The sequence below is a fragment of the Aulonocara stuartgranti genome, assembly GCF_965226115.1.
Source record: "Aulonocara stuartgranti genome assembly, chromosome: 11".
NCBI lineage: Eukaryota > Metazoa > Chordata > Actinopteri > Cichliformes > Cichlidae > Aulonocara > Aulonocara stuartgranti.
Window position 1 is genome coordinate 7493238 of NC_138947.1, and position 20171 is coordinate 7513408.

The 20171-nt window shown below is 39.2% G+C and overlaps 1 protein-coding gene across 12 annotated transcripts in view; it reads left to right on the forward strand.

Annotated features, from left to right (window-relative positions):
- Window positions 1–20171, forward strand: part of cspg5a (chondroitin sulfate proteoglycan 5a) — a 59277-nt gene that overhangs the window by 10669 nt on the left and 28437 nt on the right. For all 12 annotated transcript variants that reach the window (XM_082551912.1, XM_082551914.1, XM_082551921.1 and 9 more), the window contains exon 2: window positions 11207–12191. In XM_082551912.1, coding sequence (XP_082408038.1) covers window positions 11207–12191 — 985 coding nt within the window. The remainder of the gene's footprint in view (window positions 1–11206; window positions 12192–20171) is intronic.

The window sequence follows — 20171 nt, forward strand, 5'->3', positions numbered from 1 at the left end:
TAAGAGATGAGGAATGTGTCTGTGGCTCTCATGTGGTTCAGGTATTTGAAGCTGGGATCAATGAGAATGAGTTAAAGAGGCTCTCAGTCACTCTGTTTCATCACCATTCACTGGGCTTCACTGGTCTCTTCTGTGGTCACTTCTGTGCCAGCGCCTTCACAGAATCATCTCATTCCTGTGAATAACATCCAGTCACTACTAGAAAAACACCAAAGTCCTGTTTTTTGCCTTTAACAACTTGGGAAAACCATTTTGGGGATAGATTCGGGTTTTATCATGACTACATGATCAAATTGGAGTTAGATTGCTGTGTTTTTAATGAATCTTTATTTAAGGCAAAGATACTATTTGTAGTGGGTTTTTTTTTAAATCCATAATGACTAATCCAATAAACTATGAAAAATGAATGGCAAATATTCCACCTAGATAAGGGTGTATTCAAAGTGAAAGCATTTTTTGTCAAGAAAGCAAAAAATGTGAACTGTCCTAGTAAAACTAGAAACTCATGTCAGTTGTTGTGTTATTTTTCAGTCTATTGGTTTTCAAATGCTTTTGGTATGTCAAACCCCTCACAAAATATTATATGTAGAGGGGAAAAAATTCCCTTTTAACAGCAACATGCCTGTTATGTTACGCTACTTTGCAATCTTTGTTTCTGTAGATGTTTGTGTTGTTCACCTTTGGATTAGATTTTGGCTAAAATATTTACAGATAAATGTGAGAAGTTTCAATCAAAATAACAAAATTGTGTGATTTAGTAGGTTACAGGATTTTTTTTTTAATGCAATGAGTTCTATTTGCGAAAGTCAAGTAAAGGGCCATAAACAGACAAAAGATGATCCAAGGGACTGCTTGAAGATCCAGTAAAAATTAAATAGATATTCACTTTTTAGTCACTCAACTATTAGTCACTCATAGCTACGTAACAGAGTCCAAGACTGAGAATATGGAGTACTAATACCATTTGAGAAACAGTTCTCTTCCCACTAGCACCATGTAATTATTCACCTTTAGTTCGTTTTAAAGAGATGCTGATTTTTTCAGGATTTCCCTTTTTCAATACAATTTGCATTATTTAGTTCACACAAATACTACTTTGTGCGCTTTTTGCAAGGATCCTCCCCTCGTAGATATTTTTTATCTGCCCACCACATCCAACCCAACTCCACAGCACTTTATGACTGATGAATAAACTTACACTGCCTCCAATTTTCCTTTTCTTTTTTCTTGGCAGAGCAAGTGATTACAGATAATCTGTTACATGCTTTCAAATTTTAAGCTAATACTGTAATGTAGACACACCAAAACAGCATCATGGGCAGTTTAGCACCACAGTGCTTAAACGGACGCTTACAAGCCTTTCTATGTCATCTGTCCACTGTCCAACCTTTCACCTTCAAAGTCCACTCTGGGTCACCAAAGTGACTGGCGGGCCCTAACTGTCACTATCAATCAACTTCTTCTTTACAGTCTGTCAAGGCCAGTCGGAGTCCCCTAGGTCTGTGGGTGGTTTAGTGGCTTCCTCTCTCCAAACTGATCTGGGTTAAACAAAGGGCGAAGCCTGAGGGTCGGCAGCTCGCCAGAACAGGCTAACAGCACTTGGCCTTGAGGCGCCATCACCCCCTAACAATCAGTCTGATGCGCACGCACACACACACTAAAGCCGAACTCTCTCTTCTCATTATGACCATCCACACCCTTCACTGGGGGAGCTGGAAGCCACCCCAATTACCAGTGGGCTGTGCTGGCAGAGAGACAGCACAGACACATACACACTCAAAATCACAACCATAAACAGATTCACAGACATGCGGCGTGAGGCGTCATCTTGCGTAATGCTGTTTAATTGTCTCATTTGAAGTGGGAGGGAAACAAACAAAGGCTCTTTTATTTCGGTGGTTTCTCATTTGAGCCTCAACTGGTGTGTCTCAGACCCTGACAGAGTCCAAAATCCTGTACTGACGCTCTCTGACTGAACCTTGCAGCTTAGGTTAACCAGTTTTGTGGCATTACTCGGGTATAAGGCCGTTCGGTTAAGTTCTTCTTTTTAATGCAAACCCTACTGTATTATAGAGTAAACTATTTTGAGCAGGGGCAAAATGTTGGACTTTTGAAAACTAATTTCCAAAACAGTCTCTGATAAAATGCAAAAAAAAAAAAAATATCCCCATGTTATCAACACATGAACTCACGAATCTCACTTTTGATTTAAAAATAAGATGAGACAACTTTCAGCTTAATACCAAAGTTCAAATGTCAACCAAATTTTAGAGGTGTGATTCACTGAGAAAATGATACTGTAAAACAGGCCTTTTGTCCATTTTAGTATCTGCTCTAAACCTTTGACGATCTCTATGATGTACCCTGCTCGGCTGATTTGTGGGTGAATTTATTTCTTCTGTGTACTTTGAGAACTTTCCATTTATTCTTGGTGTGAAAGCTGAGGTTGAACATTTCTTAATCCTAGAAAGTGCAGGGTGCAAAGCCACACCATCAAAAGGTCCAAGCAACAAATGGTGAGTTTTGAATGTGCAATAAAAGAACTGAAGATGTCACTAGTGACATGATTAAAAGCAATAGAACATCTACTGAACTGACTGTGTGATGAAACTGTTAGTGGCTGCTTTGATGTGTTATGGAAATTCTATGTTTAGTTTTTAGTTTTGTTGGAGGTTGTGCTTCTATCATCGGCGAATCATAATGAGATCTGAGTTTTTAATGACACATACACAGACTGGGTTATCGCAGCCCACAGGTAAACAGCTCTGTAACAGCATTTACATAAACGTTGGTCCTTTTGTTCTTAAGTTTCCTCTTATGTTCTGAAGGCATGAACATAAACAATGAAACGCTTATGTATGAGTCTTAGACAAGGCAATAAGTCATAGCCTGATTATACCATTTATTAATTTAGTTGTGGATATTGTGCACATTAAAAATGCTAAAGTACTTCAGGTGACTTATACCACCACTGAATAGCAAATATTTATTCTGTATAAATTGTGAATTTTCTACATTACCTGCAGCTCATTAGAACAACTGTGGGATAAACATGCCGTGTACCGATGTGATGCAGAACTTACTTTCTCGGGCTGTCACAGACGCAGCTCCTTAACCAGCTGTCTGTCAAACGGTTCCTCCTCGTTAATCCAATTAAGCTAATGAGCCATTGAAAGGAAGACAATTGCACTTAACTGGAGCCCAGTCCACAGATGCACAGTGAGGCACATTGACACCACTGTGGTCTCAAACAGCAGACCGCATGAGTTCTGTCTGCAGAAGTTATTGTGCATAAACAAGTTTGAGTGTGCTAACTTGTAGATGAGCCTTCTGTACTCAGCGTCTAGCAGTTGGAATGTGGGCTCAAAGTTATCTTTCATGTGTAGAGGAACAGGTCTTCAAGTAGTTTTAAAGCAACTACAGTTTTAAAGCAACAGCTCTACTCTTCTTTGGAGTGTTTTTTCATTGGTGATACAGTATGAGAAACTTTGTGGCTGTGCCTTACTCATTTTTTAATTACTGTAGGCGGGTTGCACAACATTGCATATGTAAAGATGTAAGAAAAAAATGCTTATTCTGAATAATGCAGAGTCAGTCAGTAAAGTGCATCAGCTGTCAGTAAAGCGAGTGCACATCCACATTGATTTCAAGCTTTAGAGATGCAAACTGCTGGTGAAAAGTTCACTGTGCAGAGTAGAGAACAGGCTTTAAGTTAGAGGTTTGGCTCTTGTAGAGTCGCTTAGTGGATATCGGCATACTGGCTACATGAGATCTGTGTAAAGTTACCCCAAAAGATTGTGAGGAGAGCTGATTACAAATCTACTTTGTGCAAAGAACTGAGAATATAAGAAAAACTGTCATATAACAAAATGTTAACTAACCGAACTCATTTCTTTCTTTGAATCCTACAAATCAGACTTATACTGTGTTTCATTGTGCTTATAACAGTGACGGAAAAAGATCTATTCTATTCTATTCCACTAAAAACTGTCAAATGACAAGCTCCAAAATTTTTGAGACTGGCACGACGCCAGCCTCAGCTTCGGTAATTTTTGTGCTCCACCCATCCTCCATTTTTATTCAGAATGACGCTTTTCTGGCTCATAAACAGCTGCCAAGAATGAAGCAATGTTAAGATCCAGTTTCCGTAATGTCCTGTCATTACTCATATCTCACAACAGAATTATGTCAGTGCTGTTTTACATCCCGTATGGTAACAAAGTGACAAGTCATTAGAGATGTTTGTCCTAAAGGCTCGGTCATGCCTGTCACGACTCCTTGCAATTACTGTCGGTGAAAGCCTACGACAAATCACCCTGCTAATTCAACATGTTTGTGGAGACCTGTGTACCTATGATACTGCAAAGCACTGATAGTACAGTTGACTACAGCTGAATATTAAATGTGGAACTAGAAACTAAAGTGTACATATTCTTCCAAAACACGTCACAGACTCTGGATCTGATCTGATCATGCAATTTTGTGTAAGTTGAATGGTACCAATTGCAAATGCTGTCAAGCATGCACACACCAGTGGTCTTTAAGCACTGCCTGTTGAACCAGAAGCATACTGTAATATTATCCAGCAGAAACAGTGTTAGATTTAAGGTGACTGACAGCTGACAGTACAGAGTGGATAGGAGATCTTTGCAGTGTACTTTTTTCACTTTGGCTACTGACAGACATAGTGAGAGTAAAACTCCAAGAGTATTTCATAGACCATGAAAGTATCCTCCTCTCTCTCTCTCTTTGTCACTCTTACTTTGGCTTTTTCACCATCTCACTCCATCCCTCACACTGTCACCCCCTCCCTTAGTTTTTCTTTGAGCTCCCCCCCCCTCCCTCTGTCACTGTGTTACTTCTCTTGCCTTGTCATCATCTCTCACCATCACCCTGCTGTCATTATCTACGGTTGTGCTGTAGCCATTACTGTCTGCTTCTCAGCCTGTACGGTTTGTATTCATCAGGTTTGTTGCAGCAGCTAAAGGAGGAGTATGTTATGTCGAATACTGTCTGTCTGTCTCAGATATTGTGCTCATGTGGACAAGCTGTCATGCGGTGAGTCTATTCCCATCAGGTGTGTGTAGACAAAGAGCACGAGATATGGGAAGCAAACGAAAGGCAGTGTGTTTATGCACGCATCTTAAATCCTAATTTTCTAGTGAGCATCAAATATTAGGCATGTAAAATGTTTTTGTGTAGTTACTGTGAAGCCCATTTCTTTAATGTGTGTGAGGGAGCAATAGAGAGATTGTGGTTTTGGCATATTATCCCCTGGCTGCTCAGTTGATGTGTTAAACAGCAGTACATTGAGGGACTGCTGGAGGGATTAGCCCCAGAATGACCGCAGCTTCAAAGATGCAGCTCAATGTTGCAGCGCCAGAAAAGAATCTTTGAATAAACTGAAGGCTTCCACCTGTCAAATACCTTGCAGCTGATGTGACAGCCTACTGCCTAATGATGACAGGACCGCTTGGAAGGAGCCTTACGCACGTGCGCTTATTTGGATTAGTTTGTTTTAGTGCAGTGTATTGCGTCTTTGAACATACTGTGTGATCTTGTTTACTATACAGTGAATATAATTGTGAGTCTGAGGGAGTATCTGCAGGTTTTCACGATCCCAGAAGCATGATAAGACCGCACACTGAACTTACATACAACAGGCCCCAATCTCATGATATTGCAGCTTTAAACTTGAAGTGACATAGTCAGGTGAATTATGGTCCTATACTTATGTGTGCTGATGTGATATTTTTAATTATAAATCATAAATTTGCCAGTCTATCTCTACAGTTTTCATATTTTATTAATTTTTTAATTTATTTATCATATTCAAGGCTCATTATTTGTAATTTTGTGGTAATTTTTCAATAATTAAACATGTCATTTGGGCAGTTACAATTTTCAGATATTTTAATCTTTTTCTCTACCAAAATATTCAGTAGCCAGATGTTTCTTTTTTTTCTGCACTTGTGAAGTGACGCCACTATTAGATTGCAGCTTCTGACTATCTAAGGGCGTGTGTTTGCTTTGGTCAGACATCTCGTCATAGTCATAAAATTTTGGTGGCAATGAGATTTAACGAACTTCTCGCTGTGTAAGTGGAGATAACACCGAGTGTTCAGGAAAACGTTTAGAGATTAAAATGCCCACAGCCTCACCATCTGAGATTAACAGCAGTCAGCAAAGATCCTCGCAGATATCCTCACATATGCTTTTTGGAGGAGGCTGTTAGCCAAAGCTCCTTACAGGACCAACAGTGCATTTATTCACTGTGTGGGGATCATTGGTGACTCAACTTTGGTGACTTGAATTAGTGCATGCCCAAAACAGGTTACATAAATGTGATGTCAGTCCTTTTTATGAGTGCAGATAATAAATGGTGAATATTGCAGTCAGACTCAATATTAATATTAAACTCCAGGCTGATACGATCTTTTCTTATAAAGCAGATATGATCTCTCTTCAGATAAATATGTCATGCAGAAGACCTTTTTAATATCTTGTGCTTATTAAAAACTCATTGTGCATAATGTTTTCTTTTCTATTGGAGCTGACTAGGCCTTGGTCTCTGATACAGTAGTCAGTTAATTAGGAAATCTTATCCTCTTAACATGGAAAAATATTTTTGACTGGAACCATTACTATTGCATTTGAGCAGAAAGTTGGATCTAGGAAAATGTAATAAACTAGAGTACTAAATCAAACCATCGCCGTAACAAATTTAGTCTGAGTCACAGCCTGATATGACTTGTGTCTCTGCCAAAAGAGACTGAAGAGCCATTTTATTTATTTATCATTATTCATTTATCTTTTTTTCCTCCGAATAAAACTACTACCTGCCTAAAAGAAACAGTTTTCCAATGTAAATTTCTATTAAAACACTTCATTATCAATTAGTGGCTTATAGCAAAACTAGCAGGAGATATAGTAGCAGAGACGTTAGTGAAAAAAATTCCACTATTTACCAACTGACGGCTGAACGTGTCAGTCGGTAAGAGTCATGTCGAGAACATTACTTCTATGTTTGAGATCAGTTGGGAGGTTCTCTGTGATTGGTTTACTGGAAAGAACTGGCACATACTCATTCTGAAAATGAAGTGCAATGTTTCATTATGATTTACGGTATAAATGGCATGTTACACTACAAATTTAGGTTACAGTTTTCTTACAGCTGTCGAGACATTGTCTTGTCTGAGTCTCCCCAAGATCATCACCTCCCCCCTGCAGGGCACCCCCAAATCCCTTCCATTCTCTAGTCCTGTAATCCCTAATCCCAGCTCCTCACCATTCAGAGACATTAGTGAATTATTCTTTTAATCCAAAGAGGGAGCGGCAGCAAAGCAGCTTTCTGCATGACTCAACAAGCCACCCTCGGATGAAGTAATCGACCAAAGGATAAGGATACAGCCAATCATGCCTCGTTTTGATTTGTTTTACTAGCCAGCCTCCTTGAGCCCACTCTGTTCGTTCTGTAATGACAAATAAGCTCCGCGTGTGAAGTCACTGTGTGGATCACTGGTTTGTGAAACTTAAATTCTCTGGAAAGCGCAAACAGGACCAGCTGAATCATTATTGAATATGTATGTAGTTAATTAGAATTAGAATTAGAATTCAACTTTATTGTCATTGCACATGCACAGGTACAGGGCAACGAAATGCAGTTTGCATCCATCCAGAAGTTAACAACAGATGTTGCATTTCCTTCAGTTTTTCTTGTTACGTTGCCAATATTTGTGTTCCCATGATCTGATTTTAAGCCTCTTCCTGGTGATAGGCAGAGTACATTGGTGTTAGATACCCATAAATAAGCATTCACTTTGTGCTGCTTTGCTTACAGGGCCAGGTCACATACAAAAAGATGGTGATGTTTTCGGTGATCTGTTCCCAACTCCTGTTTCAGTCCCTTGATGGTTTAATATTTCATAGTAATAGTTCTGATGTCACGGCTTATTTGGGATCAGCATTTTTCTTCTATTTCTGGATGCACACAATTTTTTATTAGCTAAGGCTGTTTCACAAGCCAGGTCATAAAGGGGAGCTTTATTTAAGGCAAAGTTACTGCATGAGGTGAAAAAGATAGTTTCCACCTTTTGGATGTTGATTTGGCTTTTTTATCAGCACAGTTCATCTCATCAAGGTTATTTAACTACCTTAAAAGCTTTCTGATTGTCAGATGTAAAAATCTCTAAGGTAGAGATGGCACGATACCACTTTTTTATGTCCGATACCGATACCGATATCATAAATTTGGATATCTGCCGATACCGATATGAATCCGATATAGTGTTTTTTAATCAATAAAACTGTTTTTTTAATATCTTGCTGCATTTTGTATAAGTTCATACTCAAGTTTAAATAAACAACAACACTAAAGCTATTCTGTTATACCTGTATGTAAAAAATACACTGCACCCAAAATATTTCATAGTTCAGCTAAAATGATCAATCTAATAAACTTAAACCTACTCCATCCTTCCTATTCTGGTATTTTAAAGAGTATTTAACAGAAATATTAAGCAACCTAACTAATAGGGTTTCAAACTCCCAGCAAAAAAAAAAAAAAATAGGGAACCACCCCCCACCCTCCACCTCATGATGCTTAATCAACGTAATCAACTTTAATTTGATGCAGTGTGGAAAAAAAAATACAGAGAAATAAATTATTTTTCAAGAATAATTAAATAGATTCAACATCTTTCTTCAACAGAATTGCAGACTGCACAGATGGTATCTTCCCAAAGGAAAAAGTACTATAGCTTACTAGGGTTTATTAGACTTAACAGTTACTATATACAGTAATGGACTTCTATATATTTTACATCAGATTAAAACTTTGGGTGTAAGATTCAGATAATTATTTATTAAAAGCTAGACATTTTAAATGAGAATAAGAAAGAAAAGTATGTCTTTGTGCCCCCCTTTTCCCTGTTCATACCCTATCGGCCCCCCTGGCTAAACTTTGCTAGATCCGCCCCTGCACAGTTACCAGTTGTCAGCTGCATAGAAAAGGATCCTGGTGTAGAAAGTAATATTAAATACATTCTAACAATAGCTTATCAAGGTTAAACGTGCTGCTGCTGTTCAGCCGCTGGTTTCCTCTTTCTGGTGCAAAGTGGGCCAAAAACAAAGAAGAGAGATGGACTTGCGACAGAAAAGCCGATCAGCTGATCATTGATCAGTTTCATGATTGAAGTAGCAACAGGAGAGGGAAGGAGAGAGAAGAGGCGCTCCATAAATCGGTTGTTAAGCTTAACGCTGGAATGCTTTACAAACATTCAGAGATGAACTTACACACTTGCTTTACTTCTCTCTGGGATAACTTCCTCGGAGATGAAATGCCGGTTTGGTAGGGAGGCTACAAATACACACAGCCGCTCTATCACGTGAGCACACTGCTCTGACGTGCTATGGTTATGAGCCGAGTTACGCCATGTTGCAAGTTTTGTGAGGTGCTTTTTTGATATTTAATGGATCGGATTACATTTTTTATTTCTCTCCAATATCCGATCCAGTAATTTACGTCAGTATCGGACCGATAGCGATATGTAATATCGGATTGGTCCATCTCTACTCTAAGCAGGTATGCTGCATATAACGTATAACATGGTGGTCATTAAACCCATTGTTGCATTGGAATTTAGAGGAACTACACTGGTAATAGGAGTTTGTTTTAACCTGTCTTAGAGCACAGCTTTCTCTGATGTTGGTACACAGTGGTCCAGATGATAACAAAAGAAATTTGAAAACTGCAGTTTTGGCTTTAAATTAATAATCTGTGGTAACTGCAGCCGGATTAACCTGTTGGGGGTCCATGAGCACAAATTTCCTGTTGGGCCTCTTTTGTTATAATTTAATTAAGGACAACTTAGTGTAGGAATACATGTAGAGCACAGAGCCTTATAATGAGCTAATAAAAATGGGGTTATTTGCTGAAGTTGTGACAAAGTGGTTCAAATATTTGTGAATTAAATCATCCAAAAATCAAAACATGCTCAGAGGGTTTGGGGCTTTCGGGATCCTCGGGGAATTGAGGTTATCATCACCTTTTAGTCAGCAGTACAAACATATCCAAAAAAGGAATATTAACATAGTTTGATCATTGTTTTTTTTTAAAGTGTATTTTATGGAATTTCTCAGTCACTGTTAATAATGCAGTCACTCAGCGTCAGAATCATACAGTTTAGGTCCTACAAGTCAAAGCAGCTATGTTTCATAGAAATAGGTTAATTGGAGGGTTAAAAGGTTTTTAATGATGCAAATTTGTCTCTTTTCGGGAGCTAAATTGTTTTCACCTCATTAAACTCTATGTTTTCATTCAAGCGGTACTGAAGCATGACTCTGCTCACAGTTTCAAAAAGAAATTCATGCATAATGGTAAACCCCAGTGTTTACAATTATATTCATGGCTTGAATATTCATAATGCAGAGTGATATTTATGTAAGGCGGCGTTTCCCATGGGCCACTTTTCAAATGCTAACAGAGTCGATTGACAGCTTTGGCTGCAGTTCACATAGAGGCCGCTGTAGATGTAGTAATGAGTGAATAAGAGTTAAAGGGGGCTAAATGGCTAAATTGCTTACACCTGCTTTTGACAGAAGAACTGTATTTTATTTTCGTTTTTGCAGTGTTGATCATATGATTAAACTGAAATGAAATAATACAGATGTCCATTTGTTTTTTCTTGCAGTGAAGCGGATTTTGCTGAGAGAAAAGGTTGCACTCTGCTAATGTGGAATTATGACTTATTAACTTGAAGGCACCTTTTTTTCAAATGATGACTTCAAGAGATGCTATTGGTAGTTAAATCACACCAGAAACTTAGGCTGTGCAAGAGAAGCAGCTAAGGTGGTCAAAAATGACGTCTGTCAGATGGCTTCTGATCAAGTATTGTGTGAAATTAAAATGCAAAATATCAAAAAGTAGCTTGTAGTGCTGTTACCAAATGTTACTTAGTAAAAACTTTTTACTACATTTTAAACCCACATAAAAAATTAACAAACTCAACCACATTCCTTGTCTCTGAACTGAAAACTAAAAATATTAGAATTTTCTTTTTTTAGATCATCTATTTTACACTTTTGGGCCTCTTCACTCTGGATGATTTTGCAAGTGGCGTCTTCCAGAGAGTTCAGAAAGTGGGAATTCTTTGCTATTCCAAAATTCCCTTCTGTTTACTTTACACCTCTTTCTGTGTCTTTGCAGGAAACGCTGTTGGGATCAATGTCACTGAGCCGGATAGTGCGTCCAATGTCACCTCCCTGCTTAATGAAGAGGAAGGGCCAATCAAAGTCAACAAAATGTTTGCTGTGGTAACTGGAATAAATAGCCCAGCCACCCCTGAGCCAGTCAGCACCGTGACCCCAAGGGCTGGCCGTATCCCCCGTGGCGGCGAGGAGGAGGAGCAGAGTAGTGGCATGTTTGGTGAAACGGTGGTTTCCACAGTAGAAGATGCCAGTGTGGCTACTCCACCACAGCTCAGCCCCGACTCAGCTGAGACGGAGCATCTGTTGCCTAGCAACCCACGCAAACAGGGAGTTGACGAGGGCAAGGAGGAGGATGATGATGAAGAGGAGCGTCAGCCACACACTGACCCACCTTGGATCCATGCCAAGGACACAGCTGTGTTCGACCTGGACCACCTTTTCACCACAACCGCTGCCCCACCCCCAGCCGCCACTAACCCCTCTAACCCTGATGTCCTCCACGTGGACTTCTTTGACCCCTCTTCTCGTGGGCGCAACCTAGACCTCGCCCCCGCCTCACCTTCATCACTGGCCCATGAGCTGCAAGGTGGCGACACAACCTCCTGGGCAATGCCAGATACTTACGACTATCTTACACCCTATGACGACGGTGTATCCCCCACTGCTGATGAGTACACCTACAGCACCACAACTGATGCTTATGACACCGATGAAGATCTCCGACTTGCTGCTGGGTCTCCTGCTCGTTCCAAGCCACAGCTTCCCGGGTCTGGCTCATTCTTCCCTGGGGGGTCATTTCCTGGTGCAAGAGCTCCAGTACCAAAAGACCCTGTGGTAGCCCCTCCAGCGGCCTTACCAAATGGATGCCGTGTGGGCTACCAGATGATAAACGGAAGTTGCCGCTCGCAGTGTGACATGCTGCCCAACTATTGCTTCAATGGAGGACAGTGTTACCAGCTGGATGGCGTGGAGGTTTTCTGCAGGTATGACACATGACGATCACTCAGTCACACCAGCCTATACAAACACTATATGAAACAAGACCAAACCACTCAGCAGGTTCTGTTAGTGTGCTTTAACCTGCCTCAAAAATATCACCCACTTAATACAAATGTAGCTGTGTGAGGCTTAAACGGGTTAACTTATTTGCGACTGTGTTAAAAAATAAACAAATAAATGTGTTATCTGATAGGCTGAATGGAGCTTCAGCAAACTTCTGATTTAGTTTTCTGCTTTTTGGTTAGAAACATGTGGAAAAGCTCAGAAACAAAATAAAAAACAATGCATTTTAAGAGCATTTTATGAGGGAATGGCCCCCCATTTGCCAGAGCTGGACTTTGCACAGACTCTAATAAACAGGATTTTATGAACACACATGCATAAAGTTGAAGGCAAAGTTTTGTAAACACATACAAAGACTCTCTCAGATGTATATAACAAACTGTAAATTAGATGCTATCTTAAATTTAGGATCTCATATTTAGGACCAGTTCTGTGTCATTACATTACGACTAGCTTCTCGGGCATCAGCTACACGCTGCATTAATAACTTTCCTCGGGACTCAGTCCAATGGGGTTGCTGTGGAGGCGAATCTAGGTGGAGGTCAAAAGTCAAACGGATTAAGTGCATCATTTATGAAAATTTAATGTAAGCCACTGAGCATTTTCAGGTCAATGTGAGCACTGAACGTCAACTATCAGAGAGCATCTGTGGATCAAAACATTGCCTTGTAGTCCTGTCCACATTCAGATGAGGGCAAAATCATTTCACATTTAAAATGACTGAGTTCTGAATACTAAGATTCATTCCAGCCCCGGCTTTGTGCGCCAAACTAAGGGTTTGCTTTTCAGAAAACAAAACTGACTTTTGAAAAACACAGACAGCTGTTCACAGCCCTCACTCCAGCTCTGAAAAGCTTTCTAGGATCCTCAAAGAGTCTCAATTAACATGTTGATTAGAACAAAAACATAAGGTAAGGCTTTGGTGTTTGTGCTGTTACACACAGCTCTGGAGACTGGAGAAATTGGAGTGACGATGATATAGATCACACAGCTGTCAACTAGGAGACCACATCATGTCCCTTGTGGGAGTTTTGGTTTGGTTTAGTTTTGTTTTCACTTTAGCTTTCATAGTTTGGTCAGAATCAGGCGCTAAAACTATTTGGTTATGATTAAGAAAATAAATTGTGGTTTGTTTTAGAGAAGGCAAGTTCACAAAAATGCGTTAAAACTTGACACTGGACTGAGATCAGCTGATATGCAACACTGCAGCTGTGGTATGCTTGGGTTTATACAACTCAACAAAGGCATTACCACAATCCAATCACATCCCAATTTCCCTCGGGATGAATAAAGTATGATCAATCAATCACTCAATCAATTATTATATTATTTATAGTGCAGCTCAAACTTAATATACTTTAATCATACAATTAATCATACAGAATTATTTTCACTGCATTTATACCCGCATTGTGCACCTACTTTAAAGAGAGAATTGTTTTGACCTCTTTTTCATCTTTATATTATTAAGTACTTTTCAGTATGCAATAAATGAAGTCTTTGAGGCTGTTGATCACCTAATATTTTATTTTATTTTAATTTTTATTATATTATATGTTATTATTTATCCATTTATTTTGAAAAACAAATACTTAACTATTCATGCATTTAAACACGGGTACATTTAGTAACGCTGCTGTACTTGGTGGGCCAGGTGGACCCTCATCAGCGCATGTTGGCTGGTACTGAGATCGGCCGATATGCAGCACTGCAGCTGTGGTAAGCTTGCATTTATGTAACTTGAAACAGGCACTATTACCGCAGCACAGTCGATGCAGCTCAAGATTAATATACTTAATTAATAATTATTAATTATTAATATGCTATATTAATCATGCATTATCAAATTCTCTGTGCTTACACCTACTCTGCACTGAGTATTTTCTTTCATCATGCAATAATTGTAATCATTTCTTGTGCAGTTTTTGTTGCTCTTGCTTGCTTTAATATGACTGTACATTTAATATTTGACGAGCTAACTGCTGACACAACAGCACACTCGAACACCTCATTTTCTTAATGTGTGTATTTTATTCTGGCATTTTAAACTTACTAGCAGGGGCACTAAAGTTTCTTCACTATATTTAAAGGATATGCTTTTTGTTACAGTCTTCATAACCATGACTGTTTCTTGATGCAGCACAGCCACTAATCTGCATCAGACTTCTCAGTTTTGAACTCTTTGATGCCTCGTTCACTCAAAGGTCAGCGTTGTCAAGGCAGCTTGCAAAAGGTTAATTGTATGAACTTTCAAAATTTGTGTGTCTATAGTTGAAGTTTAATGATTTCATCATAAAATTTTGCATTTTTCTCTTCTGTGATATATTAAAAAACAAACAAACAAATAAACAAACAAACAGAGATTCTGTGATTTGTAAGCAGCTACTAACTAAAACAGTTAAAAGGAAAACAGCTACACCAAAAACAAAAATCAACCACAGCACACCAATGATCTCTGATGGTGGCTCGTCTGTGATTTTACACACATTTTCCTTTAATTATGAAAGGAATCAACTAATCGGTGAGAAGCTACTTCTAGTTGCTGAACAGCTGCATTGATTGACATGCAAATTTATGCACAATGGTGATCAGCTCCACCACTGGAACTCAAAATGTTGCTCTCATTCACACACACCAAACACACTAACAAAACTCTGTATGCACTCCAACAAGAATGTAACATTGTGAATAAAAAGCCCAGATTTACCTTCATTAAAGCAACAAGGTCAGCGATTTATCCCCTCAGCTTACTTTAACTTAATGGACCACATCGCATCTCATCAATGTGGGACTGACTGCCTTTTATCCCATTTGGTCATGACTTCTTTCTTAGCTGTTGTTTACCTCACTTTCCTGAAATAAATGTATTGCAGGTAGTGGTGTTGTAAAGAGGAGACGATTGATTTAATGTCTGGTTTGAATGACGTTGCATCAAAGTTACTTAACAGAACAAAACCCATCCCAAGTATTTTAATTTCAAGTATTTTTATATTTTTTATTACTGGGGATGATTCAGGAATCAATCAAGTAGTCAGTATGTGGTTGATGTAAATTCAGATTTAGATGTGGTATTATGAGCTTGACGAGTTAGTCACTGCTAAATGTCACTTAGCTGTCTCTCTGGTATGGTTGCTAAGTAGACAATTAACTTTATAAACGGATCTATTTCTGGAGACTGACTGGCCATGATTATTGAACAGTATGTCTCATGATGCACATCAGTTCACACTAGAAAAAGCTGCATTTCCTGCGAAAATGCAGTGTGAATGCCTTGTATTGGAATCTGCTGAAAACAACTGAAAAAGCAGAATTATCTGCTGAAAAGAGGTGTAGAAGCAGAAGTGCTTGCTGACGATGGCTGTATGTGTAAGGATACACTGGAGAGTGTCAAGAAAGCAGAGCGCATACAAGCAAGAAACATGTGTGGCAACTGTCACAAGTAGGATTTGATCCTCTGCCACCAGGTCTCACAGCAGCTGCTCATCCCTCTGAGCCAAATGAGTTCTGTTCACAAACAAAGATATGATGAGAGGAAAAATGTGCAATGTGGAGCAGAAGCTCAAATTAGCAGAAAAGAGGTGAAGAGGAAGAACTTTGTTGTGAAATGAGGTAAAGAAACTGAAATTTGGGAAAAATAGAGTTGAAGAGATAAGGAACCTGAAAATTGTGCTGAAAAGAGGTGAAAAAGCTGAAATTCTTCTGAAAGAGCAGAAGAGGCTGACATTTTTCAGCTACTCATTGAGCCAAACTGGTTCTCGCGTAACTGAAAAAAGGTGAAAAAGCTGAAAATTCTAATAAAAACAGCAGAAGAGGATGAGATTTCTGCTGGTAAGAGGTGAAAATGCTGAACCAATCAGAGGTACTACTTCTGTCTGCTTCATCAGGCTTTGTACTTGTATGTATTTCTGCCATGGAGCGTTAACAAGAATCTGAGGTCCATATTAGAAAAGCTGCCAAAATCATAAAACGTTGCCGAATTGTAATAAATTACCAATATGAATTACAGGTCTGTGATAGTGTATCAATTTGTAGTGAAAAGATAATATTAGACAAGGTGGATTCGAACCCAAGACCTTTGGTGTGAAGATCCGTTTCATTACCAATCAGCTCCACCACTGGAACTCAAAATGTTGCTCTCATTCACACACACCAAACACACTCACAAAACTCTGTATGCACTCCAACAAAAATGTAACATTGTGAATAAAAAGCCCAGATTTACCTTCATTAAAGCAACAAGGTCAGCGATTTATCCCCTCAGCTTACTTTAACTTAATGGACCACATCACATCTCATCAATGTGGGACTGACTGCCTTTTATCCCATTTGGTCATGACTTCTTTCTTAGCTGTTGTTTACCTCACTTTCCTGAAATAAATGTATTGCAGGTAGTGGTGTTGTAAAGAGGAGACGATTGATTTAATGTCTGGTTTGAATGACGTTGCATCAAAGTTACTTAACAGAACAAAACCCATCCCAAGTATTTAAATTTCAAGTGTTTTTATATATATTTTTATTACTGGGGATGATTCAGGAATCAATCAAGTAGTCAGTATGTGGTTGATGTAAATTCAGATTTAGATGTGGTATTATGAGCTTGACGAGTCAGTCACTGCTAAATGTCACTTAGCTGTCTCTCTGGTATGGTTGCTAAGTAGACAATTAACTTTATAAATGGATCTATTTCTGGAGACTGACTGGCCATGATTATTGAACAGTATGTCTCATGATGCACATCAGTTCACATTATGCAAAAGTGGATGGTGCACCACAGCTGTAAATCCTGGGTTGCATTGTCTCTGGACGGTCTCACCGTACTAAGTCCTTAAAGGTCACCGTTGCTTTTATGGAATGATGCTAATTCAAATTTATCTTTTCTCATTCATCCTTTGACTACGATGACCTGGATGACTGAGAACCTTCACAGACAATTCACATTTATAGTTCACCAAATTTGATCTCGATATGAAAAAATTGGGTGAATACATATTTCTATACTACAATCACAGGTGTTTCTAGAAGAATACGTTCAACACATGTGCACTAGACAACACAATGGCAACCTCCTGACAGCAACAGGAAGTGATGCTCTGTTTTGTGATTGTCAATGTACAGTATAAACAACAGGACATAAGTATTGTACACACAACAAGCATCCAGTTTACTTTTCAGGCACATACGCATCCCATGTAGCCTCAGATTTTGGGCTGCACTTAGACGTCCATACAGTGGTCCATACGAACCTTCACAGGCATGAGCAGGTTTTCAAATATATGTCGCACAGATGCTCAAGGACACTCAGGCATAGAAACCATGAGTTTGAGCACATGCTTTACTTCAACTTGATCAGTTCTTCTTAAAACCTGCAGTAAATTAAAGCTTAACCTACTGAATAAAAACTATTATTATATATATTCGCAGACGTCATGCAAACATCATGCAAACAAGTGTCAATTTGGCTCTCAGAGAATTACAACATAGACTTAATCTCAAGTATTTTACCTGCTTTTAGTATAGTAATTTCCAAATCAATAAAACCTAAAACCCTAAAAGAAAAAAGCCATTACGGACCGAGCACGACTGAAATAATCATCTCTGTTGCATGAAATCAACAGATTACAAATATCATTGACTGAATGGGAAATGGAGCAAAGCTCACTCAGCGATGCTGAAAAACTCTTGCTAAGCGGACAGTGTGATCCAGATATTTAGGGCAGATTTTGGGCTTCAGTCACTGATGAACCTCCTGAGAGTGAGTCAGATGAGGGCTGAGAGATACTGAGAGGCGTTTGACTGCTGGGCAAAAGCTCAATGTGGGTCAATAGAGCGCTGGCACAGATGAGGACCAATATATTCGTCTGTGTGTGCGTCTGATTACACATGTGACTAGGTTTGCGTGTATGTTTCTAATTGTGTGTATGTGTGTGTGGTGTACATTTCTGTGCATGTGTGTTGGAGTTGGAGCTGGACATGGAGCCAATTCAATTACAGGGGGATGAATGTTTGGACCTTTGACCCTCTGCAGTAAAACTCATGACCCTTTGAAGTGTGTTTTACTGACCTCAGACATGCCCATCATATCTCTTTTAAAGATAGAATTACATACCTGCAGAGGTGCAAAGCTTTCCATTTTCATCATCAGTGCTTGTAGGTATGGGCTGCACTGCAGTGGTTAGCATTGTTTACCTCTTTAAGCAAGAAAATCATCTGTTCAAATGCACCAATTCACCATCCCTTTCTGTGTGGTGTTTGCACGTTCTCCCCGTGTCTGCATAGGTTGTCTCTTTCTCTATTCTACACTGGCTGTAGGTTAGGATGTGACTATGAATGGTTGCTTGGTAACCTCTACCCGACTAGTGACCCTGACCTGTATAAACAGTTTAGAATATGGATGACTGCTATTGAACAGTTTCTAAATTTATACTTTTTATTAATATTTAGCAAATAATAATAAGGCAAAGTATACATTTCACTGAATGAAACACAGACAGAACAGCTACTGCTGGTAGAATGACTTTGAATGGGCACTCTATTGATTTTACTCGTTAAAAGGGATGTCACAGCTTTTGAAAACTGTTGGCTGCAGCTTGATATGCTGATGCACTGTTTCACAGCACTATTGCCTAATAACAAAGACGTCCCCCAGTTTTGATCTTGTTCCTTATCTTAGGCTAGTTTTCTGCTTTTACAGAAAAGTGCTGTGGGCCTAAATTGCTGCATTTCAAATAATGCAATAATGTGTGGCACACACTAATAAATGACTGAATCATTTATACTTTTGTGTGGTCATGGAGGTAATTTCACACACAGCGCAAAATTTGAACAGCATCTAACAGCAGATGTCCCAGGTGGTATTCAACAATGGAAATTAACTAAACATTAACATTAACGACTTGTGTGTAATGAAAGCAGAGTTTCTAATAAAATATGTGCAATTCAGCATAGCTGGGCCTTCAGTGAAGTTCCATGACTGGGATTTATAGGAAGCAGTAGTTTGATCAATACCATAGACTAAAAGTTGATATATTTTAGCCTTTTCTGCTTAGAATATCCCTTTTTTATGCTGTATATTTGTACTTCAGAGTCAAGGTCAATGTAAGGATGTAAATATATATTTTACGTGATAAATACTGAAGATTGGAGATGTTTCATTAACAACAAAAACGGCACCAGATGGAAGTTCCTGAGAAGTTTCAGCTCCACTGCAGCCTGAGCTGTCTTGGACACACACTCGCACTCGCCTGTCTGTAGCAAGCTGAGACACCACATGTCAGAGCTGTCATTTTCTTTTCAACTAAAATCACATTTTTATTGGTCAAGTTTACTCTGTTTAAGCAAATTAGATTCTTACGTGGCCTTCAGTTTGTACATGCATTTGTGACTGCTTTCATTTTGTGAGATGTTAACTCTAAACCTCAGTCGTTATAAACATACTGCAATGTGATATCTTGTTTTTTAAGCTATCTGAGGCATCTCCGGTGCTGGCTTCCCTTGTCCTCCTGACTGATGGGATCTGACAGCATTAGTGCCATAAATTGCCTTCTCCTCTGGAGCTGCAGGACTGAAAGGACCATATTCGGAGAAACAGATGAGAAATCTGAGGGAGTGAAGAGCGAGGGTATGCATCAGGGAAAGAGAAAGAGAGGAGAGGAGAGAGTGTTTATGTTCTGCTTGTGGTAGGGAAAGCAGATTAATGGAAGGAGAAAGAAAGTGACATACAAAGGAAATCAAAAGAGTGATCAGGGAAAAACAGAGCGAGAAACTATCGGCATGAAATAAAAAGGAGACAGATATAAAGGGAGAAGTGGACAGAGAAAACAAGAGGAGGTGGAGGGGAAACTGACTGAGAGAATGAGTCAGAACCTTATAATGTTTGCCAGTATGGAAACGACTTGGGCGAG